The 23,565-nt window shown below is 39.0% G+C and overlaps 1 protein-coding gene across 1 annotated transcript in view; it reads right to left on the bottom strand.

The window, feature by feature from the left end:
* The window catches only part of FREM2 (FRAS1 related extracellular matrix protein 2), a 207,279-nt gene that overhangs the window by 10,341 nt on the left and 173,373 nt on the right, over positions 1 to 23,565 (bottom strand). The window contains exons 16-22 of the mRNA XM_025206643.1: positions 20,638 to 20,941; positions 14,604 to 14,735; positions 12,581 to 12,912; positions 4,929 to 5,121; positions 2,298 to 2,402; positions 810 to 937; positions 573 to 707 (exon numbers count right to left, since the gene is read on the bottom strand). Of these exons, the coding sequence (XP_025062428.1) occupies positions 573 to 707; positions 810 to 937; positions 2,298 to 2,402; positions 4,929 to 5,121; positions 12,581 to 12,912; positions 14,604 to 14,735; positions 20,638 to 20,941 (1,329 nt within the window). The remainder of the gene's footprint in view (positions 1 to 572; positions 708 to 809; positions 938 to 2,297; positions 2,403 to 4,928; positions 5,122 to 12,580; positions 12,913 to 14,603; positions 14,736 to 20,637; positions 20,942 to 23,565) is intronic.

Raw genomic sequence — 23,565 nt, 5'->3', positions numbered from 1 at the left:
CCCTCTTGACAAATGCTTTGTAAAAGTGCCCCTCAGTCATATATGGTGCAAATCATTCCTGAGGATGAGAGCATGACATTTACTTATTAAATGAACCATCTCCTCCACATCCCCTTCCCCCCCCATGGAAAAATACAGGGAAGACAGTGTAGCTTAGCACCCAGGGCACTAGACCAGGAGCCAGGCAAGCTAGGTTCCATCACCAGCTCTACCTCTGATTCATCATTTGAACTTGGGGCAAGTCACTTACAGCACAGGCCTGTACTCCCTGACTTCATAAAGCTTTTCACAGCAGAAGGGGATATCTAACATGAACAGGTTTCAAAATTGGACCTTTGACTTCTTTGCTTTTTGTTTCTCTAGCCATAAAATGTGCTATATAAGTGCTAAGTATTATTTTCATATCTGTTTTTCTTTAATGGTAGCTATTACTATAATAGTGCAGTTTTCAGACCTCAATCCATTTAATACAACATATAAATTAAAGCCAGAGAAGGCCATTCTTCTTTCCTGACCACTACAGACATTTTTAGAATTCAAGTAAAAGTTGTGTTGAGGATGTCTTGAGGTACCTGTTGGAATCGAATATCAAGGTCAAATGTAATCGGTTCTTGAGGATTGCAGATCACTGGGAGACTATATTCTTGATGAGGTGCAGTAGTACAAGCTATCACCTTCACGGTATATGTTCCAGAATAGTCTCGTACCTATTAATATTAAACAAGACATACAACACTTCCATCAACATACTGTGTACAAGGGTGACACAACAGGAACAGGGTGAGAAAAAGCGAAGGCTGAGAGTTTACCGCAAAATCTGAAACAAAGCTCCATTGCTGGATGGGTTGGTTGTAGGTTGGCTCACTTCGCACGAGGCTGAGGCTAAATGTTAGGCCTGGGTGATCAGCTGACATGACCATGGAACTCAGAGAGGATGCTAGAAAAATGTCAATAGATTAGCTACTCATCTTAAATACCTAGCCATGAATACTTAGCAATTGTCAAGTATTTCCAGTAACATGTAGGTTGTGCTAATACATTTAGAGTGAATTGGTTTTATTAACTGAAACAAACAGAACCAAATATAGTCAACACAGCTGGGTCTGCTTAACTCTTGTTCAAAAAATTATTAAACAATCTCTTACAGGGATATGCAATCAGAGGTCTATAAAGATTAAATTTACCAAAAAGGCACAACATGAAGCTTGGAAATATAAAGATCTATAATCCCTTCTATTTTTAACTTGGAATGTAAATTCAAAGAATATGAAGTAATTTCTACTAGCACAGTTTTAGCTCTGTCTTCTTAATATGTTTTTAAAAGGAATAGAAAAGTTGAGTTGTCATGAAAGAGTTTTTATTGGTTAATAAAACTTGATGAGTTTTATTAACAATTAATTTCCTTTTCATATGACTACTGTATATGGCTTTGTTCATCAGATCAAATTTATTCATATAACATTATTGTTTTCCAGCGTCAATACCTAGGACACCCTTAAACATGAGTTTGGTCTGACTCTAGTCAATGGGGTTATCTACAGAGTCCCACCTTCAAGCACTGATTGTAGGATCAGACCCTGAACTATGATTCATTAAATGCTATTGAGAGCATTTCATTAACAGCAAAATACAATCCTCATATTTTTTTTTACTCTTGAAAAGGGGTCTTTGTGTTGTAGGAAAGGTAAAATTTATAAAGAAAATTGCATATTTATGTTAATACAAGTATTTGGTAATGATTAGTAATCAGTTTTAGTTACAAAAACTTGGCAGACACCGTGGATATAGCCTGATTTACTCAAACTGTTGAACTGGCTTGATATATCTGAAATTCATAAAACTGTAAAGAATCATAGAATTGGAAAGGGCTTCAAGGGTCATTTAATCAAACCTCTAGATTAAATGCAGAATGTGCTACTCCCTAACTTTCCCAGACAAATGTCTATTCAGCTTCTTATTGAAAACCCCCAATGAAGGAGATTTCATGACATTTCTGTACTGTTCTTATGGTAAAACAATATTCTTCTGAGTTTTAATCTAAATCCACTTCACTGCAGTTTAAACCCATTGCTTTGTGTCCTGTCCTCTACAACTAGATAGAACAGTTGTTCTCCCTCTTCTAGATGGCAGTTTCAAATATGTTCATCTATTGTAAGAAAGAAATCGTATGTGTAGAGTAAATTCTCAGTTGGTGCACACAAGAGACTAAAAATGCAGATTTCAGCACTGGGAATAAGAGAACCATTAGTATGGAACTCCAAGCTTTGAGACATTATCAAGTTTCAGACTAGGCTTACCTTGGTGAGACATCACAAACAAGCCATGAAATCGGGCTTCAGTCTTAAAGTTGACAACTAAGCGCCCTTCTTCACTGATGCGCATGCTAGTTGGGTAGAGAGAACCTGCCAGCAGAAACCATTAAGAACCAATTATTCCACATGCAGTTACCTAATAAGTGAGTGATGCTTTTATAAAATGCTGGCACACACATTTCATATTGTCAAGTCACTTAGCTCTTTGGCAGATTGCTGACATCCCTTGGATTTATGACGATGACTGTCAAATAGAAATTTATGGAAAAGGCCCAAACTCTGCACATACACCAGCCTTTTGAGGCAAAAATACATGTATGTGGTTGTACACATACACACATTCCTAGAGCAACAAGCATTAGGGATTCAATTCAACTGCAACATATTATCAGGCAGCAACCCAAATATGATTCCACAGAGGGAAATCCATGACCCAGCTCCACTTTTACTTGTGCAAGATGCATCTTCTTTTACCAGTCCAGACAACCGTGTTCAATTGAAGGTTTGGGTCACCATAATCAATTAGGTTTTCCACTGAGGGAAGGATGAATTCACCTCTTCCAGGTACTCAGAAGGAGTTCCAACAAGAGAAGCTGTTGAGGTGATGCTCTGCATCTATGCCTCCCTGGCTGCCTTAACTGTGCATCCTCCCAAACAGTGTCACACACTATCATTCAGCTTTTGTGGTTGTACCAGTCAATTGTGGGCTTGGTGAAAGAAGAAATGTCATGGATACACTGTATCTGTAAATTCCCTGGACTGAATGGTTTCGGACTGAATTTGACCCAAAATATAATATTTAAATGGCTCCCTTTTCAGGCTATAAACACAGGATTGTCATCTAGAAAGTATGTCAAAAGTGCTTCGTTGCAGTGATTTATATCTGAGACTCCTGCAAAGTCTTTAAGCTGTGCTCAATTTCTAAAAAATTCCAGAGGATTTCAGAGTACTCTACAACATTGTTTCCCAAAGCAGTGCTCGTAGGCGCCATAGTGCCCTCCAAGGTTTATTCAGGTGCCTGTGCACATTTTCACGAACAGTAAAAATCATTATTCCAATAAATATTTTTAACCTGAATATTTTTGTAAGACAAGGGAAGCTGCATTTTGAAGTTGTGAATCTAATGCAATTTTAAGTCATGGATGAAATGATCAGATTGATCTAAATTCTAAACTTTAATATTCATATTGGTGCCCGCTGCTTTTTTTTCTAAAATTGAATGTGCCCTTGGGCACATAAACATTGGGAACCTCTGCTCTGCAAACTACTTCCCATCAATCCAGTAGTTTGATAGGTATCTGTACATAGAAAAAAAGATGTGCCAGGACTGCAGGTGTGAGGAATATCATCATCAAGGTGACATCTCCAACCTAAGTTTCTCATGTACCTCAAAGTATTTTTAGATTGAGTAGTATTGGACAGTACTATAATTGTACGTGATTCTTCAGTGTTCATAATATTTCCACAACTCAAGAAACCTATTATGTATGCAGTGCTTTACAGTTTTTACTAGAGTGGTAAGTCCTGAGCTGTGAGGGTCAGGCCATTAGTATTTCAAGTTGCAACCACACATTAAAGCACTGAAGATAAGAGGTACTTTTAAAATCAAATATATGTTTGGTGTCCAACACGTTATCCAGCTATTACTGTGCAGACAGCCATGGAGTTTGGTTTAATTTTGTATATCTATAGATTCCCCTTTTCAATACTCAGACCCTGCTTTTAACATGACTGTAGGAATTCTGCCACTATAAGATATGAATATCATAGCAATTTTTGTAAAAATAAATATTTTACTCCTGAGTAACGGGATTGTGTAATGCACAAACTTAACTGGGATCTTGAATTCTAACTATAAGGGGAACAGACATAGAAAATCTTACACTTACTGCCATACAACATTAACATGACATGCATACATAGTTTAAGACAGCATCTGGCTTTAAAAATTGTAATTTAAACCTTCCCACATTCAGAGCTGAATGATGTGCCTGTGTTTTGTTAAATGTGTTAATTTTCTGCAAAGATAAATGTATTAGCTTGTCCAATGGGCAAAATCAAGTCACTCATATGTACCGGCAATATGCATCATAGTTACTGAATACATCAGATTTTGTTTATTGTCTGTTTCCACTCTAACACATCTATCATAATCATTTCCAGAATACCTAGCTAGACTATTTACACATTTTCTGTTTGCTTTGAAAGTTCATTTGAGAGGTTAAGATTATCTCAAATTGTGTATTATTTCATAGCTATCACAATACTGCATTCATGCTACTTAAAAGTTTTATAATCTGACTGAAATGTAAGATACCGTGTTTATCAATAGGATGGAAATGCACAAGATGTGCATTTTATATGTAAAAACATAGGGCAATTATATTTTTTTGCATGTGTGACTGAAAAATATTATACTATCTATCTTTCCTTCCAGTAAGATAACTGGGGAAAACGTCATATAATTTTCAGTTAGAGCCTCTCTATATAATCTTGACACAGGTAATCAACAGCCTTTAGTTAACACCAAACACATATCTTATAAAAGTAATATTTCAATATTACAATTATAGGAAAAATATTTTACAGGAGTGTAAATCAAATCTATAAACCTACCCTGAAGTTCTGCTTCAGGTGGGCTACCGATTCCATCCTTCCACAAGATGGCAGTGTCATATACAAAAGTCAGCCGAAGTTCAGACTGAAGGTCAAAATGCTGCCAACCACCTACCCCCACTGGCGAATGGAAAACGTATGAGACATACAAAGGGACTCGCAAGGTCACGTAGGACTGCACTAGGTTGAGGACCTGTAAAAGGCAAAATCACCTAGAGTCAGACAGTAATGAAATACAGCCCAGCTCAGAGAACATTAATACACGAGGAAGTAGAACAGCTCACTATAAAGAGCCTACTTGAGACAAATTCTCTCTTTTCCAAATTACAGATGCAGACTAAACACAACATTGCTTACATTTGGACACAAATCTCAAGGTCCCTTTTGGTAGTGATGCACAACCTGAATTCCAGAGCTAAGGAACTCATTTTTACCCCATTTTGGCTTAGTCATGGTATTTAGCCAACAAGGACTAGAACGAGACAACCCCTCTGTTTGTACACCATGCACTTTACTGTTGACCTTCATCAAGTGCTTGTATACTACCCTCCTGATCCTCCAGTGATCTCCACATGGGAAGACCATGAATTTACATGAGTTTACTGAAAAATTAAGGCTGTAGATTTTATTCGTTATAGCTGAACCTGTCTTCTGTGTTTGGACAATAGCTACCACATGGTGTGCTCCTGACAGAATGTATCTTTATAATGCACTGAATGATCTTGTTAGCCTCTTCTTAATTGAAAAGAAGTTGAAAAGGGATAAAAATAGAACATTTATTACATATCACACAAAGCAGGAAAACCATATTTAAACATTTTCAGCTAGACAAGGGTGAGTTTGTGAGCACTATTAACAAATTACCATCTGTTCTACACCATCAAGCTCTTATTTGACTTACAGACCTTTATTTGACTTACAGACCTGAATTTTTTGTGTATACTATGTTTAACATTCAAGGTTTTTTAAAAAAAACAAACATAACCCTGCATTCACAGCCCAATTATCAGAGATAAGATAATGGTGAACCCACCATTTTGAAACTCTTACAATGTCATAGCATGCATTATCAGGAGAAAGGTAAGAAGAAAGAGGGGGAGAAAGCGGTGGTGTCCTGAGGGAGTTTGGCCACCTAACTGGCATCAGTGCCTCTGGAAACCTCCCCACCACTGAATGATTTTTAGAACTATTTAAGAACACACACTGTGTAAAATTCAAAACCTACATTCACCTAAATTCATTTAGTGAAACTAGTAACTTACTGCTTTGCAGCTGCTTTCCATTTCCCAATGTTAAACTGCACAAATAACATAAAACCACAAGTTTATCCATTTTATTTTTATGCAGTCATTTCATATTTTGAGCTGATTACGGGCTGGGATACAAAGAATGTTAACAATTGTAACAACCTGCTTTCATGTACATAACCACTTGGCCTATAAAACTTGCTGCCAAAACCCCTTCCATCTATTTTGCTTGCATCCTCCTCTAATGTATATTAACATTTAGGCACTAGGTCACCTTGAAAGTGATGAAAAGGAGAGTCTGTTTTTTTCCTTTCTTCTATTTTAAATTAGACGTTCCCTTTATAATGTCTGTGTTTCAAATCAGCTATACAGTCAATAACAAAACACATGTAGGTCAACAATTTGTTTAACTCTTGAAATGTCAGTTAATACTCATAGCTAGTTTCTATATTCTGGTTTGCAAAGTCCTGGCTCATAGTTCAAATTATAATTAGAACATATTTTTATACAGCCTGTGCTATTATAAGTGCAAAGTAATTGATCTCAAAATTAATGTTTATGTTTTCCAAAGTACTATGTAATAAAGTGGCCTCACAGCCAATATTAGGTTCTATTGCTACAGTCAATTAAAATTAATGCTCCTTTGCTGGTGTTAATAAATATGGTCAGGAACTTTTCTTTGGAACAAGATAATAGGTTTCCTGTCTAGGTATACTGGATGCCAAGAAGTTCTAAGAAAAGAATGTTGCTCCTACAGTCCAATTTGTATTACACAAATAGGCTCAAGATCATCCATGGGGTAAATTCATTGACTCCCATGAAATTATCTCAGGTGTGGAGTTGGCACATTGTTCCAAAGCAACAATAAAGAACAGTTACATCTAAGAAAAAATGCAGGATGTGGTACAACTCTCCAGTAGATTTTTATTAGCCTTTGAAACAGAGGCAACTCATACTTCTGTTATTTCCTGGCATGGAATCAAAAGGCAATTGCATTTGCTTGCAAAACCAAATATGTCACTACCAAGATGCTATTTCTGTCAAACCCAGTTGCTTTTCATTGTTCTTATGAATTATTTATTTTACATTTACCTCTTTAGATAGTAAGAACTAGTAATTAAAAGATCCTGAATCCAATTTGTTTGTGATTGGGGGAAAATTCCTAGCTATAAGAGAAAGAAAGAAAAATTGACACATGCTTACTATCTCACTGGAAGAAAAACATATACAAGTTTCATAGATGTCAGGGGCTGGAAGAGACCATACAGACCATCGGGTCCAGCCCCCCTGCACTTGGGCAGGAAAGTGCTTGATGTCAATAAAAAAGATTGAAATATAATGCAGGAAGAACTGAATGACCTGAAGGACTGGAGGAACATTAGGGGGTAACAGTACAAAATGCAAGGTAATACACTTACGGATTAATAACAAGAAGTTCTGCTATAGGTCAGGGACTCGGCAGTTGAAAATAGCAGTGTAAGATAAAAGACTGTTCTATTAGTTGATCCCAGGATTATTATAAGCTTCCAAATAATGTAATTCTAGGACATATCGGGTAAAGTTTTCCAGTAGCTAGGGAAATGCTAGTGCAACTGTAAGAGGGTACTGGTGTGACTTCACTGGAATACAATTCAGGTCACCCACATTCCATCAAGATTACTTTAAACTGATATAGGCACAGAGAAGTGCTCCCCAGCCAGGGGTTGTGACAGAGGGTTGCTTGGCCCTCCAGTATCCCACAGTGCCCCGATATCCTCCCCTGTCATGGGGACAGTGGAGCTGAGGGGGCGGGAAAACAGCCAAACTTCTAGAGACTAAAGGCTGAGATGCATGCAATACTCTCTAGCTCTCCGGTCTTCAGTCTCTGGAAACTCTCAAGGACAAACGAGCACACAGCAGAGTGTTTACCAGTTGTCCACACTGCTTTCTCCCTACTTCCTCAAGGGGCAGGTGGAGGATGAAGAAACTTTTGCTGGAGCGTACAGATGTTTCAGGAAGCACCTCAAAAGGAAACACTTCAAAAGATGTTCCTCACTTTCTGAGGATCGTTTTTGAAGCACTTCTTCAGCTGCATGTACACTCCATGTTTGGAGTACTTCAAAGACATATGAAATGCTCCAAAGCACATCTGTCCAGGACCAGGATTAGGTGATGTGGTTGCCCATGACAGAAAAGTCACTGATTCACTGATCCAGAAGGTTCCTTCTAGTCTAAACTAATTCACGTAATCTGTAATCAACAACTTTGTATTAACTTTATCCATTCTACAGGAAACGTAACTATGCTGAGACTGATTCATTTCTACTGGCAAAAATCCAATTGGTAAAAAAAAGTCTGCCTGCTACAGGGCTACGGTGGTACTAGTCACCCTACTCTTTGGGAAGGTGTGAGGCAGCGAGTTTAGCTCAGAAAGCTTAAGGGTGTACCCAGAGTCAGTGCAGTGGAATACATGACAATTCTATGCTTGAAGCCTTAAACTTAGAAAATATTCTCGTGGTTATAACCCAAGGATGTTGAGGTAGCACTCTTCCTTGGCCTTTGTATATATGCGTTCACTCAGCACAGCTGCCTTCGTGTGGTCAAGGATAATAGTAAAATGCACTCCTGATGCCCATCCAGAGACGCATCAATTCCATTATTGAGTATGAGGGGGTTTTTTTGGATTTTTTTTTAAATCTAAAAAGTGATCAAGTTGCCTTACTGTACAATTTTTTAATAAAAAGCAGAATGCGACAGGTGAAAAACAAATCACTTTAGTCCAGTAGACAGAAAAATGGCAAGCAAAAAATGTAGGGTACTTTTATCAATCTAAATTATATAAATACAATAGGCAATTTTAATACAAAGATGTGCAGATTGCTGAGGAGATTTTTGCCTTGTGTTTCCAAGTTTGGATGCCAATAAACAGGTTGTAGCTGCTTCTGCTTGCAGTCTAGATTAGAAAACAAGCAGATCAAAATGAATGATTTTCACAAAGGTTGTGAAAACTCTTTTTCTCTCATGATGCCACTCAACTGGACATGAAGAACCTTCCTTTCATTGTGCTTTCTCCACTTTTCTGGCACTAGTGGCAGAGACTAACGAAAATAGCCAGCTGCTCATATTTTAATTTGATGTGACACTATATGAAACCAGAAGGCTAACTAAGAACTATAAAAGCAGAAGCAGTAGCTTAATTGCTATGGAAATACAGGACAGGTGCATTTCATATCCATGCATTTTATATTCAGAAGAACTTGGCAGTTTGTATTATCAGACTTGCATTCATTAACATTAGCGGAATTATAATAGCATCTAGAATATTTTTTCATGGTGTTTTTGTCTTTTAACTGTCTGATGCTGAAATGTTTATAGTGTAGACCCAAGACTTGTAGAGACAGAGGGGCTGTCAAGTTTAGGAAACTGGATCTAATGACCTGTAACAAAGTCATGTTGTGAGAACATCAGAAGATAGAAGGGAGGAGTTCATTCAAGCAGTGCAAGGAAAGCATGCTATCAATAGCCAATAAGGCTGTAAATCAATTAATCACTCTAACAGCTGTTTGTAAAAGTAATTTGTCTCAGCAAAACAAATATTTCATGTCCATCATCAGAGTGGAAGGCAGATTTGCAAACATTTCCTTTGTAAACTGAAATGTCAGAATGAGTCCCAGGCCTGCTTTGGAGAACAGAACATTCCCACCTTATTTCTAAGAGTTATTTCCTTCCCCTCCTCACTTTTCTAACATAAATTTTTTTTTAGCGCCAATATAAGTGCTGAGTTTTCACCAGCACAAAATGACCAAAGGCAGGACATTCATTCTCAACTGCAATCTATTTGGGGCAAATTTTGACTATTGTTCCTTATACATGGGGCCAGAACTTGTCTCAGTACTTTTAAGACATTATTAGCAGCTGTAAGAGAGCCTTCAGTGTGTCTTCACTACTATAGGCTTATAGGATAAAATTTAAAATGAGGGAAATAATAGTTTTTCATTTGAATGTATTTGTATTATAACATTTATTGAAACACGATGTTCATACTAACTGTAATTTTGTCCTCTAAATTGTTCTGAACCTATTTTTTATTAGGTTTGCTTAATGTTCCTATGCATGTAACCATTCAACCTCAACTGTGTTATCAACTGCTGTTTACACAATAAAAATGTGTTAAAGTTAAGAGTCAATGCCAGGAAGGCAGATGGCCAGGTAGGTTGAAGGTGAAATGCAAACCAGGTTTGTTTGAAAGAACGTAAATGGAGAGGAGAACGGAATGCAGTCTTTAAATGCCAGGCCTCTTGAAAAGTTTAACCTTTGACTTTGCTGTACAGCTGGTGCTGATAATCAACTGTGTATTAACTTCACAGAACAATTTTTTAAAGAGAAAAAATTGTCATCCCTTACTGAATTCACCTGTTTACAGCAAACAGCTGGAAAAAACATGTATGAAAAACACATGTTAAAGGGATAAAAGGTCTAATGGCCATAAACTCCAAGAAGGCCAATTTAGACTAGACATAAGAAAAAAGTTCTTTACGTGCGAGTGTCTGGGGTCTGGAACAGACTCTCCCCAGAGGTGGTGCAAGCACCTACTCTGGACTCTTTAAAAAAATATTTGAATATTTTTCCTTTTGGGATCACTTGATCCTAGCTGACTTCCTGCCTATGGCAGCGGGGGTGGGGTGGGAGGTGTTGGGGGGGCTGGACTCAATGATCTCACGATTCCAGCTGCTAATGTCTATGAATCTATGAATCTATGACAATGATACACGCGATGCTGGAGTCTGCTGGAGTGTGGTAATTACCACACTCTAGCAGACTCAATTTATCTAGTCTGATCTCATGCACTGTAATTACAGTGCATTGGAGCAGTGTCACTGCACATCTGCTGGTGTCCTCAGTGAACAAAAGTGCAGTCTTTCTTCCAGGTCATAACATAAGGCCAACAAGGGGGCTAGAGATGGTTCTGGGAAAATTCTCTTGAAACAAAAATAGAGTAAGTGGTTTCAAAATGCTAATAAATCCATATATTCAGTACTTTGGAAAATTACTGCAAATTGCTCAAAAAATTAAGAAAAGTTTCTTACTGTAGACTGAGGATCTTAACATTAGGAACCTACTTATGAAAATTTGGACCCTGAATAGTTTGTCTATATCATGAGTCTGTTATAGGCAGGGCAGACTACATGTTTAACAGCAACAGTTTACTTTGTACAGGTACTCCCATCATTCAGTAGGCCAGGTTTTATGGTATATAAAGCCCTTAAAATAATTATTCTAGCATATTTGATTGAAATACAGCGCATCTCAATAATTGATAAGGTTGCTCTGTGATCTCTACATATACTTTTTCTTGCTCATGAGGATAATGTAAGGCTTAAGTAATGATTATAACAATTACTCTATCAAGTGACAAGATGCTGGAATGAAAAGTGCTATAGAAGCGAAAACTAACTGAAAGGAAAGGGAAATACTAAGAAAAAATAAATGACTGCCCCTTTAATATTTAATGTATATATGAAAGCATCAGCCTGGACTTATTTGATTGGGTGTAACTTATCATTTGATCTTATTTCCTACCGTTGTAACTATGTGTTGTAGCCAGACAGTTTGGCATCCAAGGGCTTCCGTGTGGTTGAGGCCAAGTATTTATTTGTGGAAGTTATTTTCTCTGGTTCCAATCCATTACTAGACTTGGCAGAGTGACTTAAGGAAATTATCATTCAAATAAATTTTATTAACAACATCAAGTTAAACAACTCTCTGCCAGAAACAACAAGATGAAGAACACACATTAAAATGTTTTAATGTACACGCTGGTAGCTTGAAGCCCCTGTAATTGAGTACAGCTGAGTGTTTCAATCTCCTAACAAAGGGGCTGCTTCTACCTAGGGTTTGAAAAGTTTCCCTGCCCAGTCTGTTCATCTTGTATTTGTAGTTCAGATACTTAGAAGACTCATATAAAAAATATTTTAAAAGTTATCACTTTACTATCGCAGGATTTATAAGGCAGTTCATGATTTTTTACTATAAAGAGACAGTATTACTAGATCTGACTCCAGCAAAAACAGCCCTCAGAATTACCTTTCCTGCAAATCTCACTAAGTGGTATGCATTGCCAATAGAAAGAATTGTCTGTTTTCATGATAGTATATCATATTCAACTTATTTTTCCCTTTAATGTGGACTAGGATTTTACCTATTATGCTCAGTGATTCTTAATGGATACTCATAGCTATATGAAATAAGTAGGTTAAGGACTATGGATGGTTATGAAAGAAAGTCTTTCATTCTTAAATAAAATTATATTCTTAAATCACATATTCTAAGCACTTGTAAATCAAAAAGGAAAACTATTAAACTGAACCAATTGATTTCTGTTCCATTTTGAGAACACACTACAGCTAAGAAGTTAAAAAACAGTACCTGTCCATCTGTACCAATGGTGCCTCCACAATCAGTGAGGAGCTCAGACATGTCATAGTAGCTAACAAACTCCCATAAACAGGCTTCCAAGTTCAGATTTCGGTAGAAGCGTAAGGTATTGGAGCCCCTGATCGTTGCACTATATTGATAGGGAATGGTCTCTCCAATCACATCTGGATTTTTGGTAGCATCAGTCAAAAAACCATGGTGAGTCTTCACTTCTGTGTAGTCCAAAAGGTTAGAGCACTTGTGGTTTCCAACTCGAGTTCCATCAGGGCTGAGGGTTAACTCAAAGTTGGACAGTTCTCTTGTAGAGATAATGGGCAGCATGCCTGGAATACAGCATAATGGTAATACGAATGGCTCCGTAATTACAGTTATGGGCTACATTCAATTTTTCCTAATTCACCTAGAATCAGCCAGTCACTGAACCCATAAAAAATAGAAGCTTATTAATTAGTGCACTTCAAAATTAAAAATAAATGGTACCCTTTATTTCTCCCTGGGAGAGTTTTGTTCAAAATAACACATCTTTGCACTTAGGTAACTTAAACATTTCAAAAGTGCATAAGTGATTTTCACAAATGTCTAAATGATTTAGGAGCCCAAGTTTTCAAAAATGTCAATTTACTAGACAATATTTTGATTTATTATGAAATAATTAAAATTGACTAACAGCTGTGAAAAAATAAAGTGCAATTTGTTGTAACATTTACTTGCTTTTCAAACTGTTTATCTACTTATTAGGTAATTCAATAATTTCTTAATGATTAGTGCAAATTAATGACTCCATTTTTCTATCGTTATTCATTGAAATGCTTTACAAAAATTCATGGAAGTCTCCTAAACCCCTTGTGAAATAGGTAACTATTCACTCATTTTACCAATGACTCTGCTCATTTTACCAATGCATACACTGAGATAGATTTAGAGAAAGTAGCTTATCCAAGATCCCATACAAAGCTAGTAGCAGAGCTGAGGAAGTACTAAAACACTTGCCACCCTAGTAGCAAACTACATTTAAAAAACGGTTTACTGACAATGCTTAGATGCCTGTTTTATTTAAGTAATGTTTTCATGTAATAAAAACAATTCTCTTAACCCTATATAAATCTGTTTTCTGAATCATATGGTATTCAATAAGCAATGCATCAAGGTGATTTAATTTTCTTAAAATGTTAAGGCCCCTCTACACATTACATTTATGCTGTGTTAATGTGTTATTCATGGCATAAATGGCAAAAGTGCCACATATGCACCCAATTTAATAAAATGGCAAACCAGCCATAAAAATCTTCTATGTATAATGTAGAACATTTTTCTAGCTAGTTTGTATGGAGCCTTAAATCGAGCATATGGCATGTCTGGGGCCACTCCAGGGCCAGGGTCAACAATCACCTGATTGCTGACCCTGGCTCTGGGACAGCCCCAGGTTATTCTGGACTATGGGCATCTGGCTTTCAACTTGTCGGTACAAAGCAAGCCCAGGATCACAGTCCTCAGTTCCCCCCTGCACTGGCAAACAGAAAGGTGCAACTGGGATACAATACTTGATTCCAAAATTGTGCCTCCTGCCAGACATGTGGGGTATGAAAAGAGGCAAGACTATTGGAGTTAGGGATCAGATCCCATGGTGCCTTTAAATGAACATATGTCTTAACAACAGGGCCCTAAGCAAGATTTAATATTTAACATAACAAATACAACCTGGGTGCAACTCCAATGACTTCAAAGGAATTACACTAAGGGTAGATTTGGCTCAATTTATGGAAACTGCAAATAATTAGAACCATTTAGTTTTCACCTAAAAGAACATAGATGGAAGCGCATATATCACCATATATAAGATGGAAGTGCATCTTATACACCTACGGGAAGTTCCAATGAAACATTTATGACATTTGTCCATTATTTCAACCATTAAGAAACATTAAACATATTGTGTTTTGCTACTTAAAATAACTACATTGCATCAAATGACAGCACTTTGTGAGAGTTCTCTATATTACAGATTTTAACATACCATCAATGTGTGGCATTGTGACAGTCAACTTTATGAGATTTGTATAGTCGGGATCTTCTGGGCCAGTATAGCGCAGCTTGGCAGAAAATGGTTCTGCTCCAACTACTCCTGGGATACGAGGCTGGCAAAGACCTAATGCAAAACAGAAAGCAACTCAGTTTGATATCCAGAGGAAACAATGTTTTACTCTGCCTCAGACTAATCTTAGAAGATTCTATTTCACTGTACACACTTTTGAAGCTAGAAAAAATTTCTGGAACAACAAGCAACTTGTTGGTAGAGTCCTACATTAACTTCAGATTTGGACAGGAATTGTTGCTACACAGAATTCAAGAGGACATCAGTATGACTTGGTCAGTTAGATCAAATTCACAGAACTGAGCTCCTAAATGTCATGCACATACATTAAACATATATTTGCCTGCACCACAGTGCTTGCAAATCCAGACATGGTGTAAACAAACACACAAATATAAGTATCCATTTCATATAAACAATTTCTTGTTTGCCCATGCAAGTGTACACAATAGCTCCAACAAAATTCTTGAGTAGTCATTTATTGAAAATTTGGTCTATGCACTGGAGGTTAAAAAAAAAAGGTCAAACCCCATTTCAGAACTTTCTTTGGTGGCACACTTTTACTTTTTTTGAAAAAAGATTCAATTTTTGTTTTAAGAAATGCTGCTAGTGTTATACTTGGTCTTCAAAGTTGTTGAATACATCACTAAAATATAGTACATTAGGAGGAAGTAAAAACAGATTGCTTATGCTAAAATGGTTTTGGCAACCATACTGGTAAAGAAGACTGAAGTAAGTTTGTTTAAACTTAAAACTATAACACATATATTCCTTGTCTATTTATTTTATTGTTTATAAATTAAAGAAAACTGAAATTCAAATATTTGGTATTAAAGCAACAAATGTTTTCTTTATCATCAATCCATAAAGGAACTGCCCTTGACAATACAAAACACTTACTTATGGGCTTGATTCACCCCTGGGTTATGTTGGAATAATTATGGGTACACAAACATTGGCTGTGAAAACTTATTTTGATAGAGATTTCTAAAATGCAAGGTGTCAACTCAAAATCTGCTAAAAATAAAGAGCTGGCCAGCAAAAGTAGGCAGAAATAACTGAGGAGTGAGTGTAAGGAGGGCACCTTAGAGTATTCAATGTGGTGCAATGCAGTGCCATGTACAGATCCTAGTTCAGGCAGTTGGCAAAGCAGGGAGGCACTTTAGGTTGTGTACAGAAGTGCTCTGTGCACATTTTATAGCATTGTAATTTACAGCTCTTTGTATAACGCTATAAAGAAGTTGACAGAAGTGCAGAGTTTGGATGGAGGGGGAGGGCTCTAAGTCTCCCTGAATTCTCCAGGCTGGGTGGCAGGGGGTGCTCTACAGCCTTTTGGGGTTTTTCTATTGTCCAGAAATTTGACCAACGTACAGAAGTTATTTAAAGTGTTGTAGGTTGCCGAAGTGCTGCAAAATAGAGCTTCAAATTTAATAGCTAATTTAACAAGGGTTAATTTAAAGCACTGTACCCATTTTAAAGTGCTGTAAAGCCATGCACTTCTGTTAAGTAACAGCAATAAAGCACTTCAAATGGCAGAAAAAGCAACTTCTGTACACACTCTTAGAGACTATGTTAATACAGTGCTCTATCTTGCCTATCAGCCAGAGTTAATTGGCTCAGCTCTAACATAATGCAATTATACTCATGTAGATGAGTGTGGGCGTTTGGTTCCTGGGACTAGTAGCAGTGTTGCACTTTGTGCCACAGCTACTTGTAGCCAGGGAACACCCATGCCATGTGCATTTTGGCATGCAGCCAGTTCCCCCAAGGATAGTAGGGGAGCCTGGGACCAGCACTGTGCTGGCCCCAGCAGCCTTACCTGGGGTCCTGGAAGCCTGGCTGGCAGCTATAGCTTTTCAGTGATGAGTGCTGCCCATGCATATGCTGCTCCACTTTTTTTCCGCAGATTTTTTTGACCTCTGGATATCCCGTGGGTTAAAAAAATCCATGGGGAATGAAAACGGAGCAACACATGCACAGGCAGCACAGTCTTGCAGAACGGAGAACACCTGATTGTGCGGTATGTGGTTCTGCAGATATGTTTGCGGTGCCATGTGCTGCATGGCCACGCTCGTCTGGACGTGCCCATCCAGGGCTTGCTCAGGTATGTCTCTGCAGGCCTGTATTATACCATGTCAAGTTATCCTCAGCCAGACTCTCCCTTGGTACTGTATGCTTCTTTTTACCACAGGGGAAGCTGCATTGAGCGCAAAGTCACACACGGAAGTATCCATACTGTCTCACATACGACAGACCCCCAAATAAAACATGCACTTTGTTTTTGGAAGACTGAATGTAGGAAAAGAGTCCTGAATCATGGCCAGCGGTGATACAGAATAAGTCCTCCTGGGAACAGAGTTTCCCAGAACTATAGCATCCCAGGAGACACTCTGGATGAAGCAGCAGGAACTTCCTGGTTCTCTATATTTTAGATTGTAACATATCATTCCTGGTAGCAGAAAATTCCTATTGCCTCACCCAGACTGTGTCCTGGGATGCCACCTTCCAGGACACTGCTTCCAGGAGGACTTACTCTTATCTTACAAAAGGCTAGGCCTCAGACCCTTGCAAAGGCAGTAGAAAGAATATTAATTCTTTACTGTAAGTAGTCCTTTATATAATTACCTTTAAATAAAGTGTTGCTTCCACATCACAAACCATATTAAGAGACTACCAGCAGTTCACTTGCTACTTCAGGCATAAACTACAATGCTCAGTCAAGAGGTAAGGCTGTGAGAGTGTTAACACAGGACTCCACCCTTTCAGCTTGTTGAGCTAGATGCAAGTTGCAGTCATTTTGACAACTAAATGGCATGCACAGTATTTCCAGGTGTGCTACATTTTCCAGTAAAGAAAACAGCAACCCTGCTTAGTACAGACAAGGTTCTTTGAGTAAATCCAATATCTTTTATTAGACCAACTCAATTAGTTGGAAAAATTCTTGTTAGCAAGCTTTTGGCACAAATACCCTTCCTCAGGCTGAGTAAGCATCTGCAGATGGTCTGTGCTCCTCCTGGATGGAGTGGTAAAGCAGCCAGAGGCCAGTATGTATGCAAGAAAGCCAGTCAGTTAAAATGTAAATTGAGGTAGTCAGTAGGTGAGAGACAGGTGGGGGTGGGGGGAAGGGAGAATGAATGTAACTGTAGTCAATGGATGAGACACAGGAGTGGGGAGGGTGGGGTGGGGAAAGGGAATGAGAACAGCTAGTAAATAGTGGAGGATTTACCTGGGGAGTCAGATGTTAGGCAGGTTATAATGTGCCATAAGTCCAATGTCTATATTTCGTCCAGGATTTTATGTATCCAGTAGACTGATGAAATGAAGTTCATAGGTTCGTCTGTGAAAGGTATTTTGTAAATTCCATTTGAGGATTAGAACTGAGAGACTGGAGAGAGAGTGGTTTTCTTGTGAGAAGTGTGCCCCCACAAGTAATTGTGTATTTTTGTTTTTGTTATGTTTTCAGTGTGCGTTCATTCTGGTGCACAGTTGTTGTTTGGTTTCTCCTACATATTTACCATCAGGGCATTTGGTGCACTGGATGAGATATACATGCAGTCTTCGACTTATGTTTCAAGTTGCAATGTTTCACACTTACAATGTTTATAAATTGACACCCTGTTTCAACTTTCTGACGTAAGTTTGAACTTTACAATACTTGATCTGATGTGATGCCATGCCAGTGAACAAGTTCGCTGTGTCACCCATCTGTTCAAACTTCCTTGGACGCTTTAAGAAAGCAGATAAGATTCCAGAAAAACCTGCAGCCAAGACTCCTGAGAACACTCCAGCCAACAACCCTTCAAAAAGTCCAACCAAGAGCCTTTCAGAAAGTCCAGCAATGTCACCTCAAAGAAGTCCTTCCAAATCAATGATTGCTATTTACAATATAAATACATTAACGTACTCCTCTACAATTGATCAAGTACAAAATTCTGGGGTATTTTTGGTGAAAATAGGGTATTGGGCCTTGGTACAGGACCAAATACCCCACTTATAACATTATTTCTTATGAGAAAATTGGTTCCGAGTTACAACGTTTTGACTTAAGATGCAGTGTTTAGGAACCAATTTTGTCATAAGTTCAAGGACTGCCTGTATTACATTTCAGGAGGTGCAGCTGTAAGATCCAGGAATGCTGATGGCTCTGTTGTGGGATGTAGTAATTGTGGAGGTGGTGGAGATGTGTTGGCAGGTTTTACATTTCTTGTCCCGCATTTGGTGTGCTTTGGGCCATAGGAAGTTTGCTTCTGGTGATGAGGTTAGAGAGGTTTGGTGCTTGTTTGAAGGCTAGGATGGGTGGTTCTGGAAAGATCTCTTTGAGAATTGGGTCTCCTTCTAGTATGGGTTGCAACTGTTTGAAGATTATCTGTACAGGTTCCAGGGAGGAATGGTATGTCATAACCAGTGGTGTGAGATTCATGGGGGTTTTTCTTCTGTACTGCGGCAACTCTTCATGTAGTATCTGGGCGGCTCTTTCAAAAGTATGATCTCTCTCTTTGGAGGAGTGTCCTTGTCAAGTGAAAGCTTGCTAAGAAGAATTTTTCCAACTATTTGGGTTGGTCTAATAAAAGATACCGCATTTACCCAAAGAACCTTGTCTGCCTATGTCCTTTGACCAACACGGCTACAACCTACACCCCTGCTTAATTCATGGAGTCCAGTTTGAAGGGGCTGATTCTAGAGAAAAAGGTGTGTGTTCTATACATGAAAATATAGTAAAAGAAAACAAGCAAACAGAAGTGTTGCTAATTCAGCTCTCTAAATCCTGAATCCAGTAGAAATTAGAATATTTTCCTTAAAAATGTAGTTGGGATTAGCCAAGCCCTTGAAATTAAAATGAGAAAACTAGCATGGAAGGGATAATTTACTTTCTTGTCTATTGGAAATGGGATATTACAAAGAATAAAAAAGTTACTGTAGCAGCAAAGAGAGGTCCGGTGACACAAAGAACTGGTATTATCTATACTAGGCTTAAAAAAAGTGCAGTGCTTTGGAATTTTGTCCTCATTGCCTGATATGCCTTCATTTTCTAACTGGCACATTAACTCAAACACATCTCTGTTTTATAAGTGGAACCTAAACTTTTCAACTTTTAAATTATACAAGCATGGTATGTGCTGTAGAAGAACACTTAAAGGTGATCAGTAAAATGGAGAAACAAGGTTTTGACCTTTTACACTTCTTTATATTGCAGATAAAACCTGAAAGGATTTTGCCTCTCTCTCACTTTGCTCCCTTTTTAAAAGGTATTTTTCCTTTCTTTCTTTCTTTCTTTTTTTTGCTTTTGCATTAGAAGTCCTGGCTTTGTAGATTCTGGAAACACAATAACATTATGGGCACAGACAGAAGTGCAGCTCCCAGCTGTAACTCAGAATAATTTTTGCAAAGGGTTCTGAGTTGCAGTGTTACCCCAGACCAAACAGAAGTTCACTGTTGGTTCCAGGGAAGAGGGGAATCTAGATGCAGCTGGAGCCTGCATCCAGGTTCCCATAGCAATGTCCAGGCTCTCTGCCAGTGCTTACTGTTTTCAGAATGGGAGGGGGGAAGGCAGCAGAGCAAGTTTGTTCATGGGGCTCCCCAGCTGGTGCTGAAGGGTGGGGTGAGTGAATTGGAGCCCCCCCACCTTGGGGGAGAGGGCACTGCAATATACCTATCCCACCCTCCATGGGGGGCTGAGAACCCCCCAGACTGAACTCCCTCTGCTCCCTTTCCCCCCTCCCATGCAACAAGGGGTCAGATTTTCATTCAATCACCCATTTTAGAAGCTGTTTGCAGCCGTACATTTGTGTTTGATCACAGCTATAAACTTCTTTCTGTGGCCAGATCAGGCAAAAACTGTTGCTTCTGTCTGCCCTCTATGTTTCTCCAATCAGTTAACCAGGCATCACCTGCATGGAATGTACATTTATTTCAGAATACATTCTGCCAGTTTTGCTACAGATTATGGATACATTACCCTCATCCATGCTTATTGCTACAATAGGGCTCATGAGCTCCAGGCCTTCATTTCCATCTGAATTCACAGCACGGGCTGCACATTGGACCCTGGACCCCGCTTGGAAGTAAATGGAGTCCAGTGTGATTAACTTGGATGAAGTGAAGAAAGTATCAAAATCAACTTCTCTCATGGGGCTGGTTACACCATCAGAGCCAGTGGGTGCGCTAACCAGCCATCGGTAACGAGTCAGGGTGTTGTTGATATTTTCGCTCACACATATCGAACCTGTCTTGTCATAATCTGCATATTTAGGATTGCAAGCCTGTGGAAAGTCAGACATGTTGCATTTCATGATAAAGAAAACTCCAAGCAGTGAGAAGATAAGGAAACTCAGGCAAGACTGAACTCACCCATAGCTCTTCCCACAGTGGAGGAAAAGCTCCACAATAACACTGAGAGCTAAAATCATGAAACAGCAAAGAAGAATTTCAGAGCTAAGCAAATACATAAAAAATAGCTTTGTTCTTAAAAAAAAATATCTTTAGCAACTTATTTTACTGGCTCCCTACTGCTGTACTTGTGCTTCTAAGCTTGCATGTTTTAATTTACAATTATTCATACTTGGACAAATTCAGACCTGATTTATACAGGTAAAACTGTAGGAAATCAACAAAGTGGAGTAGCCTTGGACATTTTTTTTAAATGCATGCCTCATGTCACCCATAAGAATTCTTGCCTCTCACATGCTCTCATCCGGGTTATTGGCAAAATCCCCACTGAATTTAATGATGCAGGATGAGGACGTAACTGAGTCTTGGGCACACTTTGCACAAGGTCCTTAAAATAAGTGCTGAAGAATTTGGCATAGAACATGGAACTGGGTGAGTGAAGCACGTCTTTCTGCAACTTTTCTTTCCTCAAAAGTTGATTTGGATTCCCCACAGGTTAGAGCAGCCTATGGCCTATCCTATTTAAAAGGAATTGCTAACAGCCATGTTAAAGCATCTTTTGTGGGAGAAGGGGTTGAAGTACAAACCAAGAAACTGGCCCTGAATTGTTATAAACAAGAAATGAAGATGTGCATGAAACTTTGGTGTTGGATGACTTTTGAATATTTTGGGAGCAGAACTTTCTAACAACTTTAGTGCTTTTCATAAAAATTGGGAGAAATCCCTTGTTTACCTACTGTTAAAGTTGAAGGAAAAGCTTTTTTTGAGTATATGCATAATTAAATTGTTCACACTGCTTATCTACACATCCTGTGCAAAGGAAAAATACAGTATCACGCACTATACTGGCTCTTTTGTTGATGAGACCTCTGCAATTTAGTCTCTGTTTTTTCCAGGTTAGGCCCAAGGAGGCATTATGCTTTACCAGTGTAGATGTGTAGTTCTCCTATACTTTCAGTGGTGACATTGGGAGCCCCTGAAGGTGCATTCTACATTGCCCTGAAGATCCATCTAGCTCTCCTTTTTGTTTCAATGCGAAGCACTCTGATGCCTCTAGAGATGTATCCATTGGGCACAGACAGAAAAGCAGCTCCCCGTTGCAACCCATAGCACTTTGCAGGAATCGCTATGAGTTGCAATGATCCCCTGGACCCAAAAGAAGTTCACTGTTGGGAGTTCAGTGTCCCAGAGTTGTCCGGGAGTTGTGGATTACAGCTGCTTGCTGCGAGTCTGCAGCTCAGTCTCTGTATCAATGCCACTCCTCCCTCCCAGCACAGACACTGTTTCAGAATGGATGAGGGGAAAGGGAGCAGAGACAGATCGTTCTTGGGGTTCCCCAGTTGGCACTGGAGGGGGGGGTGGGGGGACTGAAGCCCCCTAAGGTGGGGGGGGGGCTCCAATCCACCCATTCCACCCTCCACAGCTGGATGAAAGAACCCCAGACCAAACACCTCCTGCTCCCTCTACCCTCCTCCCATTCTAAAAACAGCAACAGGCTGGGAGCTTCGCAGGCACAAGTTACAGAAGGCGCTCCATTCTGGAGTGTGTTCATGCAATGAGGGCTCATATTTTCATTGGATCAGGCCCTTTTGAAGTGGTCTGTAGCCATACACTTCTGTTTGGTCACAGCTGTAGAGTGCTTTCTGGGGCCAGATCAGGCGAAAATTGTCAATTCTGTCTGTGCTCAATTCTTATCCAAAAGATAACAGCTGCATAAAAGTTTTTTTCCTCCAATGGCCTCGAGGTTAGGGCACTGCTCAGTATATACAAGATCTGAGTTCTAAGCCAACAGAGTAGCATCAATGGAAGAGAGAAGGGACTTGCCTACAGTATATAGGGTGATCTTAAAAAGAAGAAAAATCACCAATCATGAATATGACCACTCCACCCTCTTGCGGAATCTGGATGTAAGCGGTAAAGAAAAAGTGAGATTTCAGGAGAGATTTCAGTGGAGAAAGTAAAGGCCAAAAAGTTAGGCTCCTTTTTCTGTGGGGACCATGACTCTCTGTCTTTCTCATAAGGTGGAGGTCTGAAACATGCTGAATATTGTACGACATGCAAGGTTTATTCTTATGAAAGGGAAATCAGAGACCTTGAGGTTTGAAACTACTAATCCACGAAGCTTTCTTTTCCTCTCCATACACAGGCGTCCATTCCTTTTAGGAATTCTAGGTCATGTCTTCTAACAGACCCTCCCTATTAAAAGTACTGTAATGAGGACTGCCAAACAAAGGCTTCTCAAATGCTGTGTTCTGGGCATCTATTCCAGGCAGCCATAGGGGGATGGAGTTTCAAGCAAGTAGAGAACCATGAGACAAACCCTGTTTTCTGTTCCACACTGCTGATGCAGTTTTTCCAATGATTCCATAAGACAAAATGAACAAAGATAATTGAAAACAAGGCCTTGCTCACCCTCCCTACCACAGCAGTGTTCACCTCCCCGGACCACAGAGTCCAGCTCCCATATTTACTTTCCTCAATTTCCAAAACTCTTTCC

Source organism: Alligator sinensis, unplaced genomic scaffold (genome assembly GCF_000455745.1).
Source record: "Alligator sinensis unplaced genomic scaffold, ASM45574v1 scaffold1031_1, whole genome shotgun sequence".
Classification (NCBI taxonomy): Eukaryota; Metazoa; Chordata; order Crocodylia; family Alligatoridae; genus Alligator; species Alligator sinensis.
Note: the sequence above shows the minus strand (reverse complement) of the source record. Positions and strands in the feature narration are given on the sequence as shown.